General features: G+C 39.1%; 2 protein-coding genes across 2 annotated transcripts; one reads left to right on the top strand and one right to left on the bottom strand.

Annotated features, from left to right (window-relative positions):
* Positions 1 to 2,018: 2,018 nt before the first annotated feature.
* On the top strand, positions 2,019 to 2,964 carry LOC116249705 (uncharacterized). Its single transcript, XM_031622919.2, has one exon. The coding sequence runs from the start codon at positions 2,145 to 2,147 to the stop codon at positions 2,640 to 2,642; it is 498 nt and encodes a 165-aa protein (XP_031478779.2). The 5' UTR covers positions 2,019 to 2,144; the 3' UTR covers positions 2,643 to 2,964.
* Positions 2,965 to 8,764: 5,800 nt separating this feature from the next.
* LOC116250667 (transcription factor bHLH128-like) lies at positions 8,765 to 18,479 on the bottom strand. The gene is made up of 6 exons (XM_031624479.2): positions 17,455 to 18,479; positions 14,579 to 14,937; positions 13,664 to 13,795; positions 13,440 to 13,505; positions 11,691 to 11,759; positions 8,765 to 9,279 (listed from the first exon to the last, which is right to left on the bottom strand). Exons 1-6 carry the CDS (start codon positions 17,978 to 17,980, stop codon positions 9,220 to 9,222), a joined length of 1,212 nt encoding a protein of 403 aa, XP_031480339.1. The 5' UTR covers positions 17,981 to 18,479; the 3' UTR covers positions 8,765 to 9,219.
* Positions 18,480 to 23,459: the final 4,980 nt, after the last annotated feature.

The following is a 23,459-nucleotide window of genomic DNA, read 5'->3' as shown; positions in this document are numbered from 1 at the left end:
TTGGAGGCATTCCTGACACATGTGCCAACCATGTCACAAATAAGGCATCGGCTGGCCAGCTCGATAAGAAGTCAGGCTCAGGTTCGAGCTTGGGTTTGAACCGAGCATGCTCTGCTGGCCAGCTCTAACCGATTGACTGCTCAATACTTAAGCCCGGGAGGGTTAAACTGAATTGATTAGAATAAAGTATTTTTTAATTATAACAAAGATATATATAATTATGTATATATTTAGATAAAAAAATATTAGATTGTAAGTTATCAAGGCAATTCAAGCTAACTTGGGCTAGCCTCCTACTCATAACCTCCTATTGGTGAGTGAGTAGGGCTGAACACGAGTCGAGTTGAGCCCGACTTCGGCGAGCCTCACATTGGCTTGAAACTTGCTTTGGTCAGCTCAATGTGGGTTCAAACTCGAGTCGAGCTTTACAATGGTAGCTCAAGCTTGACTCGATCAATTGTGTTCGAGCTCGAGATTGACTCGACCGACTCGTTTAGCTCGATTAATTGCTTGTTTTAGATGCTTCTGCTATGGAAGGCGACATTGCTTGATGTATGGAATATGGAATAAGACAACAGTAGCAAAAGGTAGCTTGCAAAGGAGAATAAACAATCATGTGTTACAAAAATCTAAAAGAAAGAAAAGAATGATCTTGAGATCAAGCTGAAAGCCTCAAAACCTAGAATGGGTTTTAGTTCCAAAACACTTGCTCGAGCGATGTTTGAGAAAGAACAGACCCTCGCTCGAGTGAGGGTCTGAGAGAGAACAAAGCTTTGCCCAAGCGAGGGTTTGAGGGAAAACAAAGCTTACTCGAACGAGGTCAGAGAGAAAACAAACATTCGCTCGAGCAAGGGTTTGTGGGTTTCAGAAACCCTTGCTCGTTTCGCTCGAGCGAGGTCTGCGCTCAAGCGTAACCCTCACTCGAGTGAAACCCTTGCTCAAGCAGAGATCATTGGGTTTTTGAGACCCTCCCTTGTTTGAGGGAGAGAGGGTTTTCAGAAACCTTGTTTTCTTTGATTTAGAGAAAGAGAGAGAGAGAGAAGAGTACCATTGTTGCAGGCTGGTTGTCATCAGCATTCTACCGATGGCAAAGTAAGAAGTCCTGATTTTTACCATCTCTTGTAACCCTCTCATGATGATGTTTAACTTCAATGATGTAACTCTTAACAAAGAAGAAGACGTTAGACAAAACAAATGGCAAAAATATTTAAGTTGAGAGTTGTGTTTTGTGTTTGTCCGCAAAAATGATTAAGCAGATTATATGTTGAGCCATAACCTAACAACGAAGCTAACAAGGAACCCGTGTTATCTTGTCATACATTATATATATATATATATATATAGCCTGTGTTATCTTGTCATAGATTAACAACTAACAATGGAGAAGTCAAACAATTTCTCTATACCATTGCCAAGTAACCTTTCCACAAAGAGAAGGTAAGGATAAAAATCCTGACCACCGCATGTGAAGATAATATGTCCAATCTTAAATTTTCAAGTACATGGTTTAACAAATATAAAGCACAATACCACTTCAAAAATATATTCACGTCAGAGAAAAAAAAAACTGGCAATGACCAGCACAAATGGAGATAATGTTTCCAACCTTAAATCTCCAAGAAAAATATAAAACACAATACCATTTTTAAAATATATTTAATTGAATGGGATTCAAAAAAAAAGTGTTCATGGAGAACTATTATAAAAGGGTTTTTCATCCTTTCTTTAACCATGTAAAAATATTTAACAAAATATTATCGAGCAACAAGTTGGAGTATGTGGAGATTTATGAGTAGTAACCTGATTATTTGTTGAAGGAGTAAACTATGTGGAGTATTTGCATTGAGGACAATTGTGATCAAAGAGATGGATCAATGAGTTGATTCGGGGACTCGATCGGGTGAAGTTTTGTAGGAATTGAAACTCAGATCGTCACACAACCGACTCAACAAGTCAACGGCGACTCGGTCGGTCGGATCAAAGAAAAAAGAGCGTAGCTCTTGAGAACAGAAGTGAAGTTCATAGTGGTTTAACCAGAAGGTCCCAGGCAGCCAAATTTTCATTGCACTCGGAGAGAAACCCTAGCCACCTCCCCCTTAAACCCGCCCTCTCTCGCTCTCTGCTTCTTCTTCTCCTTGGTGGCAATGTCTATGGCACCCGTGCCGTCGGATTCGAAGCCACCCACCAACGAAGTCCCGGAGACCCAAAGATCTCCAGACGAAAATCAGAATGATGCAGCGGGAGCGAGAGAGGAGGATAATGAAAGAGAACGCAGACAAGAAGGCGGAGGAGAAGAGGAAGGCCACAGGGATGAGGAGGAGGAGGAGGAGGAGCAGATGGAGTGCGGGTTCTGTTTGTTTATGAAAGGAGGTGGCTGCAAGGAAAGCTTCATCTCGTGGGAGAAGTGCATCGAGGAAGCCGAGAAGAGCAAGGAGGACGTGGTTGAAAAATGTGCCGAGGTGACTCGGGTGCTGAGGGAGTGCATGCTTCGCCACTCTGACTACTACGAGCCCCTTCTTAGCGCCGAGAAGGCCATGGAGGATCAGGCGGCTCGCGAATTGGAGCAGGAAGAAGCGGCGGCGGCTTCGGAGGATCCCAATTCGTCGCAGAAGATGGAAGGGGACAAAAAGGTGGATGCTTAGACGCCTGGTCTCCTCCGTATCTTACTCGGCAAAATCACGTTAGATAAACAATTTTTGAGATAACAGCACTAAGAATAATGGGATCGCGATGACAGTCTTAAGTGTTTGTCATGGCGGTTGGTGAGGTTGTAAACCACTCGATCTGTGAAGCAATTCATATGCGCGGAACAGGAAGAGAAACACTTTGGGGTTTGCCTCTTTCTTGTGAAAGAGCTCTGTTTATACCAATTTTTCCGAGAGAGAACTTAATTGCTCAAGTTGTTCCCCTTACTTCAAAATTTTATAAAATAATCAAAATAGATGATCGGTTCCTTTAAGTTTCCCCAGCGAGTTTAACATCACACGTTTTTTCTTCTCCGCTCCAACTCATGCTGAAAAAGGACGATTGCTTGCTGGGCATGAGCTTGATTTGCATGACTTTTTCTTTTGTCTGTGGGCTTCTTATTTGTTTTCCTTTTGGGGTGATTCATCTGAGGTTTCTTTTTTGGTTTCATCTTGATATTAACAATCTGTTGTAGGTTACACTGTCTACTAGAATTTAGAACTGATGTGTGGTAAGATAATCAGGGCAAGTTCAGATATATGAAATGGAAGGGCATGCCAATACCCAGACATGCAATTTGGTTTCCGCAAGCGGTGAGATTAACAGGAAACACGGAGAACCGTAGGTTTTGCTTCTACAGTACTATATCTTTATGTTTTTAGCTTGTATCTTCCTTGTTTTGGGTTCTCGTAACTTGCCATGAGCCTATTTCGTAGAAATTATTTTTCCTCCTTGTGTTTGGTCTTGCTCTACAATTCTCCAATATCATGAGCCATTATGAACCTGTACAGTTTTTTTGTTAGACAGTCTAGATTCTTTTGTTGCAGTTCTTTCTCACTATAGAGTGGATGTCTGTAACGTTCAGAACATTTTCCATAGTTGTGCATTATCTAATTAAATCAGATCAGTGCATTATGCTCGTCATTGATGCTATGAGTTTTTCATTATAAATTTGTGATGGAATGCAATTTGATAAGTAATTGTTTCTGTGGCTCTTATTAAGGAAATCACTTTTTCAAATGTACACTGTGCTATATTTTCTATGTATCAATGTTTGAACAAACATAATGTAACCATAGTACATATTGGGTATGGACATCTTCTTTGATCTCATTCTATTTTACAGATCACTTTTGTTTACATACCTTCGTTCTAGGCTTCTAGCAAACAATGGTATTTTTGTTTCCTTACATTTTTTCATTATTCCTTTTTATAGTATTCTCATCTTCCCAAGGGAAATTTCAGTTCATCTATCTTTGAGTTGCATGACTTGTTTCAAGTCCACATATAACACCTTAGAAGAGCAATCTGACTCATCTGAGAGTAGGTCAAGCTAATTAGCGACCATTTCTACCTTTATTGGCCAGTTTTGCTGTTTTTCTAAATTGGTTGGGCTCTCGTTTGGGCGCTCTTTTCAACAGATGATACCAAACAAGCAAAGTCTCAGGCAATTGACTATTTTGACATGGTTAGCACTTAGCAGTTACAATCAGTATTATTCTCTTGTCACATAGACACTCCAAAAAGAACACTGCACTTGTGTTGACACGGCTGGACACAGGTGCAGGTACGGGCACAGCTTAAATATGGCTGACTCAATTTTTGCATCTTTTAGTATATTTTTTGTATCTTTTGTAGCAAAATATAAACAATGAATATGTGTCTTTATTTGCTTAAAGTCTTATTATTGGTTTGTACATATATATATATATATATATATATATATATATATATATATATATATATATATATATATATATATATATATATGCATATCCCTGCACCCTAGTTTTCAAAACATTATCAGCACTGGTGCCCGCACTTGTGCCCATGTCCATGCGCGTATGCATACTGAGCTGACATGTCAAGTCAGTGTTGTTAAAGACTTAAAGGCTTTATGCTTCACACCTTGAAGCACACCTTGGAACAAAATTAAAATGTCTCAAATGCACAAGGGTGAAGCAAAGTCTGTCTTGAGGCAACATCTGATCACGGTGAAGCACATGCCTCAGCGAGGAGTGTGCCCTCTTGCTTGAAGCTTATGGCTTAGGAACTTCTTTTAGAATGTTAAAGGGGTTATTGATGTTGTCTTCTTTTCAGTTTTCACCTCATGGAGTCGAGGTATCCTTTTTCACTGTCAATTCCCTTCTCTCTCTCCTGATAGTTGCCACCTGGTGGCGGCAATTGTAGGTATTTCTTTCTCTCTCTCTTTATTGAGAGCCATGCCAGAAGCCATCTTTCTTTCTCTGTGTGTGTGTGTGTGTGGAGGAAGGGAGATCCTCACCTTTCTCTGCCTCTCTTTCTGCATTTGTTGCAGTTACATGCCGTTGTGGCTAATATTTCTCAGTGTGTTTAGAACAAAAATGATGCTGTTAGGAGTGTACCCAGCTCAGGTTTTCACTGGAATGTTCTGATTTTCATCTGGTGTTTGGTGAAGATATTGAATGTAATTTGCCTTGGCAAACTTGATTCGTTTAATTTCTTAAGTTCTTGTCATCAGATATTAGTTTTAATTTGTGTAAGTTCTTGTTAGTCATTCTCATGTAGGTCAGGGTTCAGAAAATTACTACTTTTAAATTGTTGACTGATTCAAACTAGGTTGAGTTTAGGGTGGTTCAAATCAGACTAGTATTTGTTTTTTCTAGTTGCCTACTACAATGTAGACAAATCTAGGTTTCCAGTCTAAGTCTTCTTGCTGTGTTATTTTAATTCAGAGTTTGATTAATTTTTAGGTAGTTTAGGGTGTTTTTCTCTTTAGGACAGAACTAAACTTGGAATTGGTTGACAAATTCACGATAACTGCAAATAAAACTTTACAGTTTTCTCATATTTTAAATATTGTTGGCTGTGCATAAATATTATAATATTAGGGTGTTCTGCAAATAAAACTTTTTTTAGTAATTGGATTGAAACAAGGAAGCCTCCAGACCGGCAAACTCCATTCCAGTTTGGTGAGTTGATTCTATATATTTTACAAAACAACAATATAATAATGTCAAAAATCAATGGGATGATAATGATTCCTAATAGCATGATTGAAGAGAAGTTAGCAAAAACCTCTGTTTTTATCTCGTTATTTTTTATGAAAACCCTAATGTTTTTGAGGCGTAAGCGCCTTCTTGTTGGATTTGTGGTTGGTTTGATATTATCTTGATATATGGTTGAATTTTGGTTTTATTTTTCAATGCATGACTATGCATATAACTATCGATTTGTTGACTATGCATATATGGATGATTCAAAGTTCAAATGAAGATGAGCTGTCCACTTCTGATGAAGATAACAATTATGCAACCATAATTGAACTGCTGTGAAGAAACAGATAACTTTGTTATTGATATTTGCATTGAGGAGACAGTTTGCTGTAACTTTGTGTTAGATATGCAGATTTCGTTATTTATATATATTGTTCTTCACTTGAGTACTTGTTAATTTAGCTGTTCTAGTTGATGTTGTTGTCTCAATCTTTATGTTTCTAGTTTTGGTTGATCATTGGCGAATGTTAAAATTGTCCAACCATGTAAGGTTTTATTTATATTAATTCTGCAATTGAACTGTGCTTAGAAGGTACTGTTAGAACGGATTGGCAGGAGATTTTCGCACGTAGAGCTATTGGTAGGACAGGTCATTTTGGGAATAACCGCACATCTGTTTGAGTTGCTTTCAATATGATTTTGTGATTGTAGATATAACTTGTTTTATAACCGCACACCTCTCATCCCCCCCACCTCTCTCTCTCTCTCTCTCTCTCTCTTTCTCTTGGACGCTTGGCGTGGGAGGTGGTGGCAACTGATTCTCCTATGGTCCCTGGTCGAAAAAGGAAGCGCATAAATGACAGGAGGTATGACAGATTTGCAAAATTCCCCTCTAGAAATGCCATGCTCTTTGGAAAGTGATAGGGGATCTCAAAGTCTGGTTCAATTTGAACAATTTACAGCCATGGTTTCCCTCATCCATTGGGTTTGAATAATCTTTGGTGCATCGAAGAGCTTGACGGTTCTCTTTAATGTGTCCTCCTTTTAGAGCAAAAACCAAAGAAAACACGAGTCTTCTTGACCTAAAAACTATTAAAGCCCTTGAATCAATTAGATTTTGTAAGATTTTGAGTAGGGTAAATTTCGGTCTCTACGGTAGATTCAGAAATTACAGGCTACTTTCCCGTTTCGGTTGATGATGCTTGTTAGGATGCAAATTTGGTTGGACGTCAATGGCTTGGATTTTACTTGGTTTAGGGCTCTTGGTAAAATAATTCATTCTCCAAACGTTTCGAATTAATTAACGCATTTACTGAAGGAATTTAAATGTGCGGTTGTTTAAATTGTAAAGCAAGTTTACATCCACAGAAGTCCCATAGTGAGATGGTTTTGAAGTGTACCATCTCTAATATGGGTTGATTAACAAGAATAGACAGAGAATAACTAAGACAGGCTTTGGAATAACACGAGCAAGGTATGTACCAAACGTGTCCGATCTCAACTATCGTAGAACGATCCGGCCATGCAACTCGATTAAGAACGAATTGTATGTGAGAGATACCTACTGTCTCCACCATTTGACAATAAACAGCTGCCTTGGCGGACACCACAATGTGTACCAGAAACGATCAGATGAGACCAGTTGATAGCAAACATATAAGTGCCCTTTTGGGTGAGTGGAAGAGAGCCCCACCGCCCGAGCGAGACGATGAACACACTTCTGTGCTAACGGGGGGTGGTGGTTTGAAGTGAACCCAGAGGCGCTAAAGCTGCTTTAGGAAGGATTTTGGTGAAGTTACAGTTACACCAAAATACCCTAATTAAAATTAAAACAAGAAACTTTCTAAGAAGGTAAAAAAGATTGTGAAAAAATCAAAAAGTCTAAACTACCCATTGTTTCATAAAAATTTAAAAAATTCCCTCCAAACCCTTTGGTGCATATTTGTTAGGCGCACAAAAGTATGCAGAAAACTTGACTCGATCTGGAAATGTCGGCCATGGTTTGCAGTAGAAAAGAGTAGCGCACCAAAGTATGACAGTGACTATGGAGATTCAAAACTCAGGCCCTTTTTTCATGAGCCACCTTGTTGCCCAGTTGCACTATACCCCTTTGGGCAAACATAAGTTGCCTTTTAAAGTTACAGAAACAGGATTTCTCTCTCAACTTGGTAATGACGTTAGTAAATGCTTTTGTTTTTTTATAGACGTATGTTCAAATGCACAGCAAAATATAGAAATTATAACTCTTGAGTAACGATACAGGTAGAGATGTATCATCCTTTTTTCATGGTTTCCTCGGTGTAATTGGCCTTAATGTGACTTATATTGTAGCAATACATTTTTCTTTGTTTATTCGATCGAGATAGTATTTGTTTAGTCTAGGGAAGTACCAGTATGGTAACTGGAAACCTTTGACTGAGGACCACTAATTCAAAAGAAATTTTAGACCCATCAAATATATAGTAAAATATTTGGAAGGCAGAGTATATAAATAAATATTGAAGGGCAATAATATATAAGCAAACAAATAGTCGGGATGAAAAGTATGTAAATAAATATAATATAGCTTTCTAACTTCGGCAGGTGCACCTTGCTTTATGCGTTGCAAAAGCTGATGCCATGAGATTCAAAGGTCTTACAGCCATAGCCCCACCCAGTGCGCCAAACCCTTGGCTCTAGTTAGGTGTGACATGATGAGAACATTTTTCATGGTGCATTTGGCAGGGGCACCTACTTATCTACGATCCAGTTAAAATCTCATCGTTAACCAAAAACACCTTTTTAGAAAATAATGTGCAAGAATCATAGTAAGACTGAAACACTTTCAAAGATATTGTTTAAGTACCATGATAAGAAAAATTGCAGCTTTCTGAACTGTGATCCAGACATATGGGCTATATTGTATACATAACGTAATGCCAAAATAAAATATTAAAACCATCGTATTTTATCTGTTCTAGCGGTTAAAATGATAACAGCCCTGTACAGCATAGCGATCGACTTCTCTCTCTCTCTCTCTATAACAATAAGAACTAAAGAATACACGCTTTACCTCATTTTCTTGCATGGCAAATTTGTCTCACAACCTTCACGGAGAACTTAGATTCAAAACAATTACGAGATCATTATTGTGTAATATCAGCAACTGTAGTACCATCAACAACAGATTTGTTTCACAAGAACCACCACTTAGAATCAACTTACACCAAAATGGTAAGATCATTGCTGCTGCAACAGCAGCTATGATCAACGGCGGTTTCCTACTCATAGATACGATGAATTAGTAAAGCTTGTTGCGAGAATGATCTGCTTTGTGCACTAACTCATTCATGTTGGTGCACAATACATGAAGGTTCAATAGGAGCCGAAATTCTTAGAGATAAGACCCTCCAGAAAGAGGAAGCAAGATTAGATCCATATATGTACAAGAACAAACACAGTTGCCTCAGACATAAAACCATAATTTCACGGTCATGATGATCTCAATCTTATCCAACTCTCCATATTGCTGCCTATGGTAAGAAAGTGATTTCAGTCTTTAAATTTGGTGCTCTTCCTATTATGATTTTGCTTCTTGCTTGCTTGAGCAAGTGCAATTGCCACGTTCTTGTGTGAGAGTCTGCAACCAACAAGTAATACTGAGAATGAATCCAGGAAATGCTCTGAACATACAAAATCACTTGAACAAAATTGCATCAACTAAAGATAAGCCTCAGTGGCATATTTTTTATCAAACATTTTTTGACTCTGGCTCTTTTTAGGAACAGATAACATGAAAGATATTGAAATCTGACAAAACTCCATGTTAAATTAAAATCTCTTCTTTGAACTTCATGACAAAATTCAGTTATCCATTTCTCAATCATATGTCATAAATTTTCGGATAGCCAATATCATTAGCTCCAGTTCAGAGTTTCAATACGTGTCCCAGTAACATAACCATAAACATGCTGGCAATACTCAAGTTCGACATTGCAGAAACAAATTAAACCAACATAATGCAACACAACCTTTTTCACTATCATACATCAATAGGATATGAAACATCCATTCCACATATATGGGAAAAGGTTTGCCAGGTTCCTTAAAAAAAATATGGTACTACCATATTGCTTTCAAGGGTAAAAATCTTTATCCAATTTTGAATTAAAAAACTTCTCTTACACAGAATATTAACGATATCACCACGAGGGAGAGAAATAATAAACAAAACTGTCCCTTGTGTTGGTAACACATAGGAACTAGTATAGGGGCAAAAGGAGGAAAGAAAGGAAATGGTTCAAATGGAATCTTTTTCTGTCACCCGGTGTATTAAACACTACATCCAGGAAATCTTATTGCTCCTTAGTGATCTTTGAAGTCACAAATTTTCGCGGTGCTGTTTATTACTTCCACAAGCAATATGTTATTTAATAGTTCTTGTTGCAGCATGGTCATGAATTATAGTTGTTCCTCTAAAGTTTGTATTCTGAGTAGTTCTTGTTGCAGCATGTTTATGGGTTGTGATCATACTATATGTTTCCTATCAGATTCACCAATTTAGAGATGCCAACCAGTCAGATTCAGCAGCAACTAGGAATGTACCAAGAAGCCTGAGATAGAAAGATCTGATCCATTGGGTTCAGGTTTTGATTTGGAAAGAGATAAAATTAGCTGAAAACAAATTCAGGTTAGATTATTTTAAAATCTGTCACATGCATGTGATCAGATAGAGTCGAGATAAGGACATAAGACTTGCATACAAAATTTGGTGAACCCAAACCTGACCACCGATTACATGTGAAGCTCATATCTGCATCGAACTACATAAGTACAGTTTCTGTCAGGCATCTGACTTCAACAGTTCAACCTGAACCATGTGTAGCCATGGTTTCACTTATCCACTGATTTTCTATTTTTCACTTTGTGTCTTTTCCCCTTTACCATCAATTGTTTGTTCAAAATTTTAACTAATACAGTATCTAAGTTCATTTAGGCATGTGGTAGAACAGTTCTCATCCTAAAATGTTCTTGTGACACATTACACAATTCTGAGCCATCAGAAAACAAGGTATCCAGGTCAGTATCCTTAAAGAAAGCACCCTAAGGTACAATTACAAAGATGTGCCAATAGTTGTTCCAGAAAGAAAAGACCCTAGCTGTTCCAGAAAGAAAAGACCCTTATTTTGTAGTTACCACTAGTATAAAATGATGGAATGATTTTAGCTTACACCTTGATTTCAGTGCCTACACTTATATAACGACATTTCTAGGAATGTTCTACAAAATGCACACATTTGAACTTTTGAAGTTTGTTATATCTTCTGAGCCTCCACTAAGTTATGCACAAGATTTTACAAGGCAACCTCAAACTCTATGTGACATGAGCATGGACACCATAGCAAACTGTACACTTGAACAGGTAGATGGGGACTCTTCAGGCACCACGATAAAAAGATATTTTTCATCTCATTAAATGCAAAATTATGGGGACTGACCGACTCAGCTGCAATATTCCTTTTTCAACTTTGAAATACTCCGAATTGGAGTTTGTACGTGCCTCTAGTCTTTTGGATGTACCTTTAGGCCAATATCTCATTTTTTATCCTTACAGTTCTTCTAATGAACATGCTACAGACAATCCAAGCATTTTGTAGAACTGGCACATAAGGAACATGGGCTGCACATAAAATATACAAATACATGCCCAGACAAATAAAACAGCTGTACATGCACGTGTTTAAACATTAACATTGTACTAAAATGCATTTTCATGGACATCTAAATTATTGTATGATAAATGAACAAGATCATACAGTCAAGAACAAGATGATAAAAGGATTTGAAAAACCAACAATTAAGGCCATAATAAAGAACTATGGGAAACAAAAAGAATAATGTTCATTATGCTTCACATAACTTTAAGCAAGCCCTTTAGGTGTCACCGAATAACCACACATTTTGTGCTATTTTGACACAGAAGATGTGTACCAAGTGACTGAAACGATACATCATAGAAAAGCTATACCAGACAAAGTTTAGTGCACATACTTGAACATCATTTTGAAGAGATTTGATATATTGAACAGCCAAGTCCAACATGTCTGCAGTGTTTGTTTGCTGCAAGTACAAAAAATAGGATAAAAAATATAGTAAAAGAAGATCATGAATATTAGAACCCTAAATCAATGAGAAAATGAAGATGTGTGGCATTTGAGGTGAAAGCCAAAAACTACATCAGAACAGTAGTTAACCCCTATTAATGAATAAAGAAAATGGTGATTATGAAAGATAATTCAACAATCATGGATCATGTTAGAGAGAGAGAGATTTGGGTCACTTCATTTCATGTATGCTCTGCAGGCTTAACTTTTCATCTAATTGTGATCTAATGTGAATAGTGAAAAAGGTGAATTTACACCCATGCCTTCTCTTCCCTTGATCTCCAAGTTCGTTCAGTTATATCCATGGCAGAGAGTAGTTCAGAATAGTTAGATGATAAATATCATCTGGTGTGTCAATCCCTTAACGCTAACTTTAGTGAACACAACTTGGGTTAACTGGAATCACAAATATCTCTACACTACCTCTAAATTTTTTTCATTCAAGGAGACTTTTCCTATTTTCAATACAATGAAACTTAGAATTTTTGCAAGACTGCCTTCAAAATGAGCCCAGTTCTTTATGAAAAAAATGAATTTGCTACATTTAGAAAAAACTTGTCCTGCGGTGCTCAGTTCCTACCGTGAATCGTAACTGCATACCACCACTATCCATTTCCTTTATCTGTCAAGCATTATGAAATTCCCAATTTCCCATAATTTATAGGTCATGAATTGCTGAATGCATCACATCAGGTCATTTCAGTTCATGTTGTAGAAGGCACAAAAGGAAAAGAAGACAACAAAAATCCAGTTGCATATATTAAGTCCAAATTATCATGTCAAGACTCAAGAGGTCACTCTAGATTCCCACTGTAGCTGAAACACCCAAATTACATGCTTCATTGAACCTATCAACTGGTTTTCAGTAGCATAGAGGACAATTAAACCACCATGCTCTACATCCAGCAAACAAAAGACTACTCATATTAATGCTAATAGTTGGCTTTCACTTTGCATATGATGCTGTATCACAGGATATGCTACTTGTTGAGCAAGTGAACAACACTTTTTTTGAGAACAAACATGTCCATGGAGATTTTACTTTTCTAGCTAAATCATTGCCTCTCTCTGGAAACATAAATGCAATTGTCATGTTAAAGCATGTATTATTAAGGACTTTGTGACAACTAAGCAAAAAATATCACCTAGCTTTGGCAATAGTTCAAGAAAATGTGGGAAGTTCTCTTGCCATTAAAAACAACCATGAATATATTGACTTTTTATTCTTATAAATTTATAATTTTAAAATCTTAAGATTTTTTCCTTCATTAAATGTTTGCCGTTAATGATTTTAATTCATAGAAATGGGAACATATTTTCAGTCCTCAGAAGTATGTTAGGTGCTGACACTCTCCTGTTCCAAAATATTGCGACTCCTGTTGTTGTATCAGCAAATATATAGTTGTCATTGTGTCCGATAAACAGAAAATTGGGTGGAAGCAGTGAAGTGGGGAGAGCATTAGATGTGAAGGCAGCTGCACTTTCAATTCGGAGTTAGCTGGCTTCTTCGGAGCATGCATATAAAGGGGTCAAATGGAACAAGACTAGAAAATAACATGTAGAAACGGAATGGAAGTCTACTTAGTAGATTAAGTTAATACAGGTGAATGGTAAATGCATAAGCTGTTGAAGTTACCTTGTCCATATTGGGCACAAGCTCCTGCAACTTTCTCAGCTTTTCACTAATTCTTGTTCTTCTTTCCTAAATAGAAAGGCCAGTCAGTGATGCACGATGCCACATGCACATCCATGTAGGCAGATAGACATGCATCTATCAAGAATCCAAGATATGCAGACCAATTCATACTAATAAGGTGTACATGGAACATATATCTCTCAGTGCTAAGCAATATAACCAACCCTCTCAGCAATGCTTCGTGGATGAGTTGCACAGCCACGCTTGGCGCGAATCTTGCAAGGAACTGCATCTTGTTGAATTTGTAGATACTTCTCCATAGAAACCATATCTATTGGTGTCTTAGCTAGCCCAAACTGAGAAAGGTTTCAAATAACCGTGTGTAAGCAAAACCCTGTTAAGTGAAATAGACAAAACTATAAAGAAAGTTAAAAAACTATGCACAGTATGGCATGCTAAGAAGGTACTAGAACACATGGTGCTTTCACATAACATGCTTTACATCATAAGAAATGCATCTAGCTGATTGGTAGTTCTCAAAAATTAACGAGTTGAAGGTAAATGAATGTCTCGCTAGCTTTGCTTTCACAAGCTTAGATTGTGCAGAATAAATTTGGTGAGTCTTTATTCCTTTGTCAACTTTAGAATCTCAATGGCACTTCCAAACCTCTATCTATTGTTCAGAGTAAATTTGGTAAGTCGTTCATTCCTTTGTCAACTTTAGAATCTCAGTGATAGCCCTTCTATCTGTATGTGTTAACCATATTTCCGGAGGAGCCTTTATTTTTGGATACGATTAAAAGGAAATAAATCGTCCTAATTCCTAGGGGTAGACAAAGAACATGCACCAACAAGCAGAAAACTTGTGCTGACAAATAGGCCCAACAAAAAAGGACAACATTCATCTCAAACGCAAACAATTGCCTGCGGAGAAGATAACTTTGTAAGCTTGACAGTAAGGTGATTCTGGCCGCCATTAGGAAGTTATCATTTCCAACTGAAAGATTGTTCATGAGGCAAGGTAGGATTGAAGATTCAGTGCCTCAGATACTGAGAGATCATCAGCAGTTGTTTTAGTAATAATTGGGATCGAGAGGCACAGATAAGCAGTCCTCTAACCACTTAAAGAGAGTTTTTACCTGTGTATCCGAGAAACCATGAATAATTTCTCCATTCAAATCTCTACCACGCTTCCTGGGTGCAGAACCGAAGACGATAGGATGCGAGTCATCCCAGCTGCCCAGAGGAAAACCACTAGACATGTAAGACTTGGTGGCATTTCCAGATCCTAAGCTGCCATCGTCGGAGCTGCTGTTGCCCGTGATGGTTTCACCAACTTCTGCCATGTTGATGTCTGATAACTGAGACATGAGGCCTTTTGGAGAATCTTGCCTGGAGAAGCTCAGCTGAGACTTCAACCTCCTTTGTGTCACTCCATGCTGTCCATTAGAACAGTTGTCCAAGCTAAAACCTCCAATTCCACCACCCAAAGAGTACCCTGTGAATTGGAACACACAAACATGAGAGAGAGAGAGAGAGAGAGAGAGAGAGAGAGAGAAAGGGAACACCATGACTTGAAAAAAAAGTTGACGGGACAAGGGACACAATGGTAGTAAGAGTAGTTCCCGGGAAATTGGTGCGGTACACCACAGATGTGCTTATATGATAATGATATGGCCAAGGATCTTCTTAGCCTTTCAAATTGACAAGAGGTACCATTAAGTAGTTTATGAAAAAAAACTTATTTAAAGTATTAGAATGCTGCCAAATTAGCATGTCAACTTGTCGTGTCGTCTAGACAGCCAGCGAACTGAACAAGGTGACCTTTTAGTATGTACTATAAACTCTAAACAAGATGGCCCTTCAAAGTATTTCCTTCTCCTGAATCTGCTATTTGTTGAAAACAAACTTTTTCAGGCAGCTTGAAGTGCCCATACTTTTCGTTACAACAGCATAAAAAAATCATAGAAGACAAAGGAGAAGTACAAGAGACAATCTTTTATCCGATTTTCTCTTTCGTTTTTTTTCCTGTCTCCCTCGTGCTCTAAATCCTTTTTTTCCTTGTATTGAGGTAATACGCGATTAGCTTTTGTGTGAACAAAATGGTCCTCCAGCAGGTTTGATGGGGAATCTCGAGGAGATTTTTTCATCTGATTGCCGTTTCTTAAGTCGCGGAGACAGGACATAATTTTCTTAGTTTTGCATCTCTTCTTCCTTTTATTAAGTTTACAAAGATATTTCCACCAAAGAAACAAAACAAAAGGAAGGAAACCATGAAACTAGAGAGTGCATATTATATATATAATATATATATTTACCCTCATCTAAGTTAATAGTTTCAGCCGAAGACTTGGTTTTCACTCCTCTTAATATTGTTTGGAGGTCAAAAAGCAAGGTGTACAAAAAAAAAAGCACATGCATGCATCCCCGAAGAGCATCTATGACTAAAAAGAAATAAAAAGAAGGGAATTACCGGGGAGAGATAAACAAGGGGGACCGATAAGAAATAAAGAGGGAGATTACAGAAGCAAATAAAGGAGGGGGACCAAAGAGCTCTGCCTTTTCTCTATTCATGATAAGGAATTCTTCGAGGACCAGACCAGAAAATCGACCACTCACTAATTTAACGGGAAAAAAAAAAGGAAGAAAAAAAAAATACTTATGGATTACAACAAGCACAACATAGATGATTTTTTTTTTGTTTTTTAAAGAGGCCGACCACCAAAAGCATAGGGGACTTCACCTGGACACCTTCAATCTTCCTTTATTTTAAAGAAACATATGTATAAAATACTTACGGGCAAATTTTACCAACACAATCACAAAATCTAAAGCATATCACATGCCATTTTCCTAACTCCAACATTATTTTATCAATCTTATAAGGTCATTTATCGACTGCTTTGTCATCACAAGGCAACACGGACATAAATCAGGTGCATGCACCAGCCACGCACACACGCATAAAACGGCCGTCCGCAGAAGGCGATGGTGACGGAGAAAAAGATAAAAAGGGAAGGGAGCAATCGAAAACGGGTCCCACGCGCTGGAAGCGATGGCACGTGTGGGCCACACGAGGCCTTCCCCTTTCTACGATGTTACCGGAAACGCCCACAGGAAAGCACAGAAAAGACATTGGAGCCCACGGGGTGGCTTTGGTCATTTCCAAAGTCACCGATGCCCATAACTGTCATTCTGGAGTCCAAGGCCATGGTTGTCCTTGACCAGGGACAGACTCGTAATATAATACAAAAGGCCGGCAGGTAGAGCAAAAAAAGATCGGCAGAAGAACCAATTCCGCTAGCGAACGAAAACTCGCATCGCTCTTTGTAGTAAAATAAGTGAAAAAAGTAGCAAAAAAAAAAATGTGTCCTCGGAGGTAATCTTGTCAGCGCATTTCCGGTTTCCTCAAAATCCAGATATAAAACGTTAAACTCTTTGAAGCTCCTCCCTTGATTGCAACAGATGAAATAATAAAATAAGTAACAGTTCTTCAAGATGCTAACGAGTAAACAAACTTAATAATATATGTATGTTCTTGCCAAATGTTCACCAATCTTTCATTATTTTTGCATCAGAGTTGCTAATCTTGTAGCTAACATGACAAGGGAGGAATTTGGATGGGAACTCCAAAAGGGAGAGCCTGGTTATGAAACATGAACCATTAAAGTATAGAATTGAATGAGAGAAGCAGAGCAATAAATATGAACAGTGTTTGCGGCCCACTAAAAAAAATGGAGTTGGTAACAAGAGAGCTTCGAAAAAGGAGGAGATTGGCGTGCCGAGAGAGCACTAGCGTGTTCATGAGTACAAAAAGGGAAAAAACAAAATCTATGACGATACTGAAAGTAGGAGATGTCGCCAGGATCAAGAAATCAGGAAATTTTACAGGAAAACATGAAAGTAAGATCTGATTTCAGTACCGAAATAGCATAGAAAACAGAAACGAGAACGGCTTAGCCGAAATTGGATCGAAGAAATGATTGGGAGGACATGACATTAAAGGAGGCCATACCATTTTCCAGGTGGAGATTGGCCAGGAAGCCGGCGGGGGAGCTGCTGCGCCTCGTGAGAGAGCTCTTGAAATTACTGGACGTTGCGAAGCCGCCCACTCCCATATGGCCGAGGGGAGAAAACCCACCACCACTGCTACCAGCGCCGGCAGCGGCGCCCCCACCACCACCACCCCCACCTTGGAACACAATCTCCGACTCGCAGAACCCGCTGCCGCTACCAAACCCCTGGCTCTTTTTCAGATCCTCCTCCACGGGCGGGGGCGGCGGGGGCGGCCGCGCCTCCGGTCGGCCCGGCTCGATCTCCTCGAGATCCGGAGGCGCCGTCGCGGGAGGGGAGACCGTCACCCGGCAGCTCGACTCCGACGTCAGGCAGGATGAGTCGCCGGAGAAGAACCTCCCCATCAAATTCTCCGGCGCTGGGTGCTGAAATTCTTCCCCTCCACTGACCAAGCTCTCCAGAAACGAACTCGGTGCCGACCTGTACCGCATCAGGCCGCTCGCCATCTGCGATTGGCTGGAATACATGGCTCCTCCCCTCTAGCGCGCGCGCGAGAGAGAGAGATAAACAGCAAGAGAGAGAGAGAGAAACCGGGGGCTCTAGAGAGAGAAAGTGGCAGTCAGATAAGGGGAGACAGACGGGTGCTTTTTCTTTGGAGAGGGGAAGGGACGAGGCTCCTCCTCATTAGAGCTTCGTGGAAAGAAAACCAATCCCCAACAGGGAGAAAGATGAAGATGACGGGCTTCAGAGTGAGGGAGAGAGGAGGAGGAGGAGTTGGGTTCGTCGATTGGGTGGGAAGGAAGGAAAATGAGGGGCCAAAATTGCTCCTGGGAGTAATATGCACAGCCCCAATAGATTCGAGAGAGAGAAGAGTTGGTTGTTTTTGTGGCTTACTTTTTAACAGAGAGAAAGAGGGAGACTCACAGTCATGGCCTTGGTTAGAAAAAAGGGGATGACAAGCAAAAGACGATTCATGGCGGTCACCACAGACACAGTGGATCTCTCCCTCTCTCTCTCCTCAATCTGGAAGAGAATTTCTTCTATTTTATCCCCAATATTGTGGTACCCAAGTTTACCCTTGTGTCTCTCCCAGATATTCCCAACGGCCAAGCCACTTGCAGTGCCGCCGGTTCGAACCGTCTCGGCCCTACCGAGTCGTTCTTGAACCGATATTCTTTTTAAAGTAAAGGAGAACCCACTGTTTCGAAGCTATTCTTCTTCGACCTCCAAACAAATATAATATAGTTTCGTTTCAGACTCCTGTTTTTCAAAAATAACGCGACAACATATAGTTTTTACCGACAATATTTCGACCAACTGCACTATGCCCCAGTCGAGAGTCGTGATTGTTAAATAAGTGACTTTCAATTAGAAAAGTTTTCCTCGAATTGACTTTCTTCCATGCGGGATCGCTTTGATGTGGCTCACCTTTTCCACAACATTTAATTTTTGGATGACCGATCGTTTGTCACAAGTGCAACTTAAAGTCATTGATAGTGATGTAAACGATCGTTGGCACACCCGATCCGAGTCGGTTTCCCTGGGGTTCCGAGTCTCGTAACTTTGACCAAAATAGCCCGTTTTTCTCAACTATTCCAAAAGGTGCATTCTGTTGGTTTCCCCCTTTCAGATCGTTTACTTGTCCCTAAGTGAGCACAGATTTGGATCCTTGGATCCATTTCTCCTTGGATCATAACCCGAATTGATCTTGACTACTGGATTAGAAGATTTCATGTTTATGAACAAAAAATGTGGGTTTTAAATGTTGATTCCAACTAAGGGTGCATGTCTTTGGGTCCACAAATAGAACTTAAATACGAAACACCTTATTATCATATTCAAATCCAAATCTATCTTTGCTTCAAATATTTGATGTTGCGTGTGTGAAAGGAAATCTGAATTTGGGTCGGCCCCACTGATGTCAGGATCTTGGATCCAAATTCAACACCTAGGGTCCACTGAAATATGGATTTGGACCCATCTGAACCCGACGCAATGGCCCCTAATGAAGTATGATTATGCTGCTTACATCACACCACATGTGCTGCATTTAATTAACACATAATTCTGTTTTCTTCTCCGTCTATACAAATCTTGGGCACCGCAGCATTATTTACCGAGTCGTAAACCGATTAATTATTTGTTAATCACTCGCTTAGCTTTAACAATTGTTTTAAGTACGAAGCAACGTGGTCGCTGTCAGATCCGGTTCCGGATCGAATTAATTCGGATCCATATGGCTTTGACCGCAGTGGTTGAGTCAAGGATCATTTCTGGCATCCTTGGAGATTGAAATGGTGTCTCCATCATGTTTTTTTTAAAAAATATTTAAGTAGGTGACTGGAAAATTGTTAACTTCAAACTCCTAAGTCTTATCGCACGTCATTTTGTGACTATAATAAATATGTGCATCATAAACTATGATATAGTTTCCTGGCATTTCATGCAAAAATATAAATTTTTTTAAAAAAATAATAAAATTTTTGTCTTAATGCATGTAAGAGCGATTGATTACGTACATAATTAGAAATTAACAACAGGTTTGGCAGAGTGGCACTTACGTTATTTGCGTCTCGTTCGGGTCTGAGTCCGGTAATCTACTCTATAGATAAAAACGTAATTTGGGTGTCATGAAGAGGGCAATACCGTACTTAGTTGTCGGTTTGCAGTTCAGTGTACAATGGCATCGAATGGACGTGTGAGAGCACAAAAATCATAGGAACCAATTGAAATTTTCCACGTGGCGTATCTGCATTAGCATGAGAAGTGAAGAAATTTAATGACGAAAGTAACCTTTCTTGTTACAATGACCAAAATACCCAACACCCAGTCAACCCTTCTGCGAGCATGACACTGCTAAACACGTATGGTCAGATAAAAACGAATCTAATTTTAGAATGGAGTTGTTTTCCGAGACATCCGACAAAATTGAAACGATACAAAAAGCGGATTATGAACCACTAATGACCCTGTATTTGAAGATGTTGATCTTTTGTTAGGGCTCCTAAACCCAGTTTGGATAAGCTCACACGACAATTTTCTCAATTCTAAGAGCATGTTTGTTTATCGCGGAGTTGAGATCGATCTCAGTTCCAGGGGATTGAGGTCTGACCATTGAGATCCATTGCGCCGCTTGTTGCTAAAAACTTCTATTTGTTTAAACAGCGGATTTCATGCAGTGCTGATTCGAGATCCGCTCGGATTTAAAGTCTAATCAAATTAACAGGAAATCGTACGTGTGCTTATCAACAAAAGCAAGTTGATAAAGATAACCACATCGGAAATTTAGTAATGTTTCTTGGAATTTCATGCTTTGTGGTAGCGTAACTTTTTAAAACATCCCCTTTTCCCCTTCAATGTACTGCCATTATTTATTAATTAAGCCATAAACTAAGCACATAACGTCACTAAATCCAAGAACTAAGCAACAAAGCTTAGCAGACCAGGTCGCTCAAACCAAAGCCCTAACTCGTCCAAATCTAATCCAAATGAGGACTTTTTAGTCAATATGCAAGGCCAGCTCACAAACGCCCTCCTCACCGTTCCCACATTGGTCCCATTCAAAATCCCTAATATGAGGGACACCCTCACATAATTTCTACAAGTTATCTATTTGCCCTCCTCGTTAGGGATGAACAAGCTCGAGCTTGACACTTGAACGAGTTCGAGCTCGAGTTCATGAGCCGATTCATTCAAATAATCGAGTTGGATTCAAGCTCAATATGTAACTGCCAAGTCGAGCTCGAGCCTTAATTAAGCCGATATATTCAAACGAGTTTACAAGCTTGTCGAGTCTTACTCAAGTTGAGCTTGAGCTCAACACATACTGATGAATATCAACTCTATTCAAACGAGTTTGTCGAGTATTAATCGAGTTGAGCTTGAGCTCAACACATAACGATAAATATTAATTCTATTCAAATAAGTTTGTTGAACCTTAATCAAGTTGAGCTCAAGCTCAATAAGTAACGATGAATATCAATTCTATTCAAACGAGTTTAACGAGCCTTGGTCGAGTCGAGCTCGAGTGGCTTCCATCGAGCTATTCTCGAGCTCGAGGTTTCATTAGTCAAGCCGACTCCAAGCTGACTGAACTCGGGCTCGATTCGGCTCGTGTTCACCTCTACTCCTGGTTTCTACTATGAAGACAATTGGAAACACGCTCCAAGCAATAGAAAAGCTACACCAGCCATTGAAATCTTCAATTGTGATTAAGCTGGACTTAGGTTTAGCTAAGTTCAGTTGCATGTGATGCCCACATCAAACCTGAGTTATTGTCTCGCAAACACTCATTTTTTTAAGAGAAGGATCAATTATTGTCTCTCAGCCAAAATATTTTGGGTCTGCTACTAGCCCCAAGGGGTACAACATAGTTGATTGGTTTGGTTGGCTGGTAGGAACATGATCGGCAATTTAACTTTCATGCTATTCCTTTGAACCATCGGTAAGTTGAACGGAATAACTGTAAGTTCACCTAGTTTTGAATCTTGTCTCTGGGAAGTGGGGCTCCTCGGGAAGCGCACAAGACGATCGATCTCTTGGATCCAACGGTCCGAAATTATTGCCACCCCAGACTGGGTGCGTTCGATTCTCATGTAATGAAGACTCAGTCTTTGGCGCGACGAAGATATGCGAGGGGAAAAGATATCGTGCTTGCTGACGGGAGGATCTGCTAACGACGTTAGATAACGTGGCACCAACCGCTAACGCTCGCACGCACTTACTTAAGACGGGCGTCATCGTGAGGTTGACGGCGTATTAAAGTACCCGGCCAGAAACGAGATTACCGAAGTGCCCCCAGGTGAATATTCGTTTGCAACATTAGAATTGCATATACCTTTCAGCGGTCCGCAAAGGTATTCCAAGGTTCGTAAATTTTGGAAAGTACGAGCACTACTTTCGTACGGGTGAAGGCAATGTTGTTAGAATCGGTTTATGAATTCAATGAGAAAGCCACATGGTTCAAAGGATCAAGTGAATCGTATCAAAATCCGAATCGTTTGCGAATCGGATTGACTGAAGATGTTTTAAATTTAGTTTCTATAACATATTATAAAATTAAAAAATAAAGGCACCAACAAAGTGGAAAACGTAAGAAGTGCCTGATTTTCATTAGGTTTTGAATCGGCAGTTGAATTGAATCCAACAGCCTATTCGACTCAAAACTGTCGATTCGGACCGATTCAAACCGATTTTAATAACAATGGGCAGAGGTACGAAGTGCAAGTGCGGATAGTTCCAGGATCCAAAATGCTGACAATTGTTTGACCTTTGCATCCTAGAGATGTCAATGAATCAGATTTCGATCTAATATGCGGACAAACCCCTTTCAAAAAAGTTCAATATGAAAAAAGTTTAACATTTGATTACAAAATCGGATCATATTTAGATTTAAGAAATGACACTCGATAGAATTTGGATTTGACTTTCAACAATTATGTGATCATACTAATATTTGACATAATAATCAGTACAATTGACCAATGAAACATGACTAGTGAAAACTTCAAAAAACTTTCTCTCAAACAGGAAAGGTAAGCCACCAACCTTGGAAAAGGCCACAATTGGGTTTGAACATATGGATGAAGTCCCTCTCCAATTGGCCTAACCCCTAACTTTTTGGGCCATTAGTTTCCAAACATTTCCAAAAGCCTAGATACACAACATGTTTTTTAATAAAAAAAATCATATAACTATATCTTGCATGTTCCCTTGTCTTAAAAAAGCAAAAACATATTTTATAGTTTACTGCCTATATATGGGTTCTGTTTAATTGAGTTGCCTTTATTAAGTATATAATATGTAATAAATATAACATACATATTTAAAAGGTAATATATGCCATGCATCATACAAATATTACTTCCTGATTGTAAAACATGAAAGTTAATACCTTCCAACCATCTCCTTACATATTATATATGTATATGTAAAATTGTTGTTCCCATTATTGTGACCTAAATAATGCGAGGAGTTAAAAGGCAATGATAGAGGTCCGACCTTCTT

Source organism: Nymphaea colorata, chromosome 3 (genome assembly GCF_008831285.2).
Source record: "Nymphaea colorata isolate Beijing-Zhang1983 chromosome 3, ASM883128v2, whole genome shotgun sequence".
NCBI lineage: Eukaryota > Viridiplantae > Streptophyta > Magnoliopsida > Nymphaeales > Nymphaeaceae > Nymphaea > Nymphaea colorata.
Note: the sequence above shows the minus strand (reverse complement) of the source record. Positions and strands in the feature narration are given on the sequence as shown.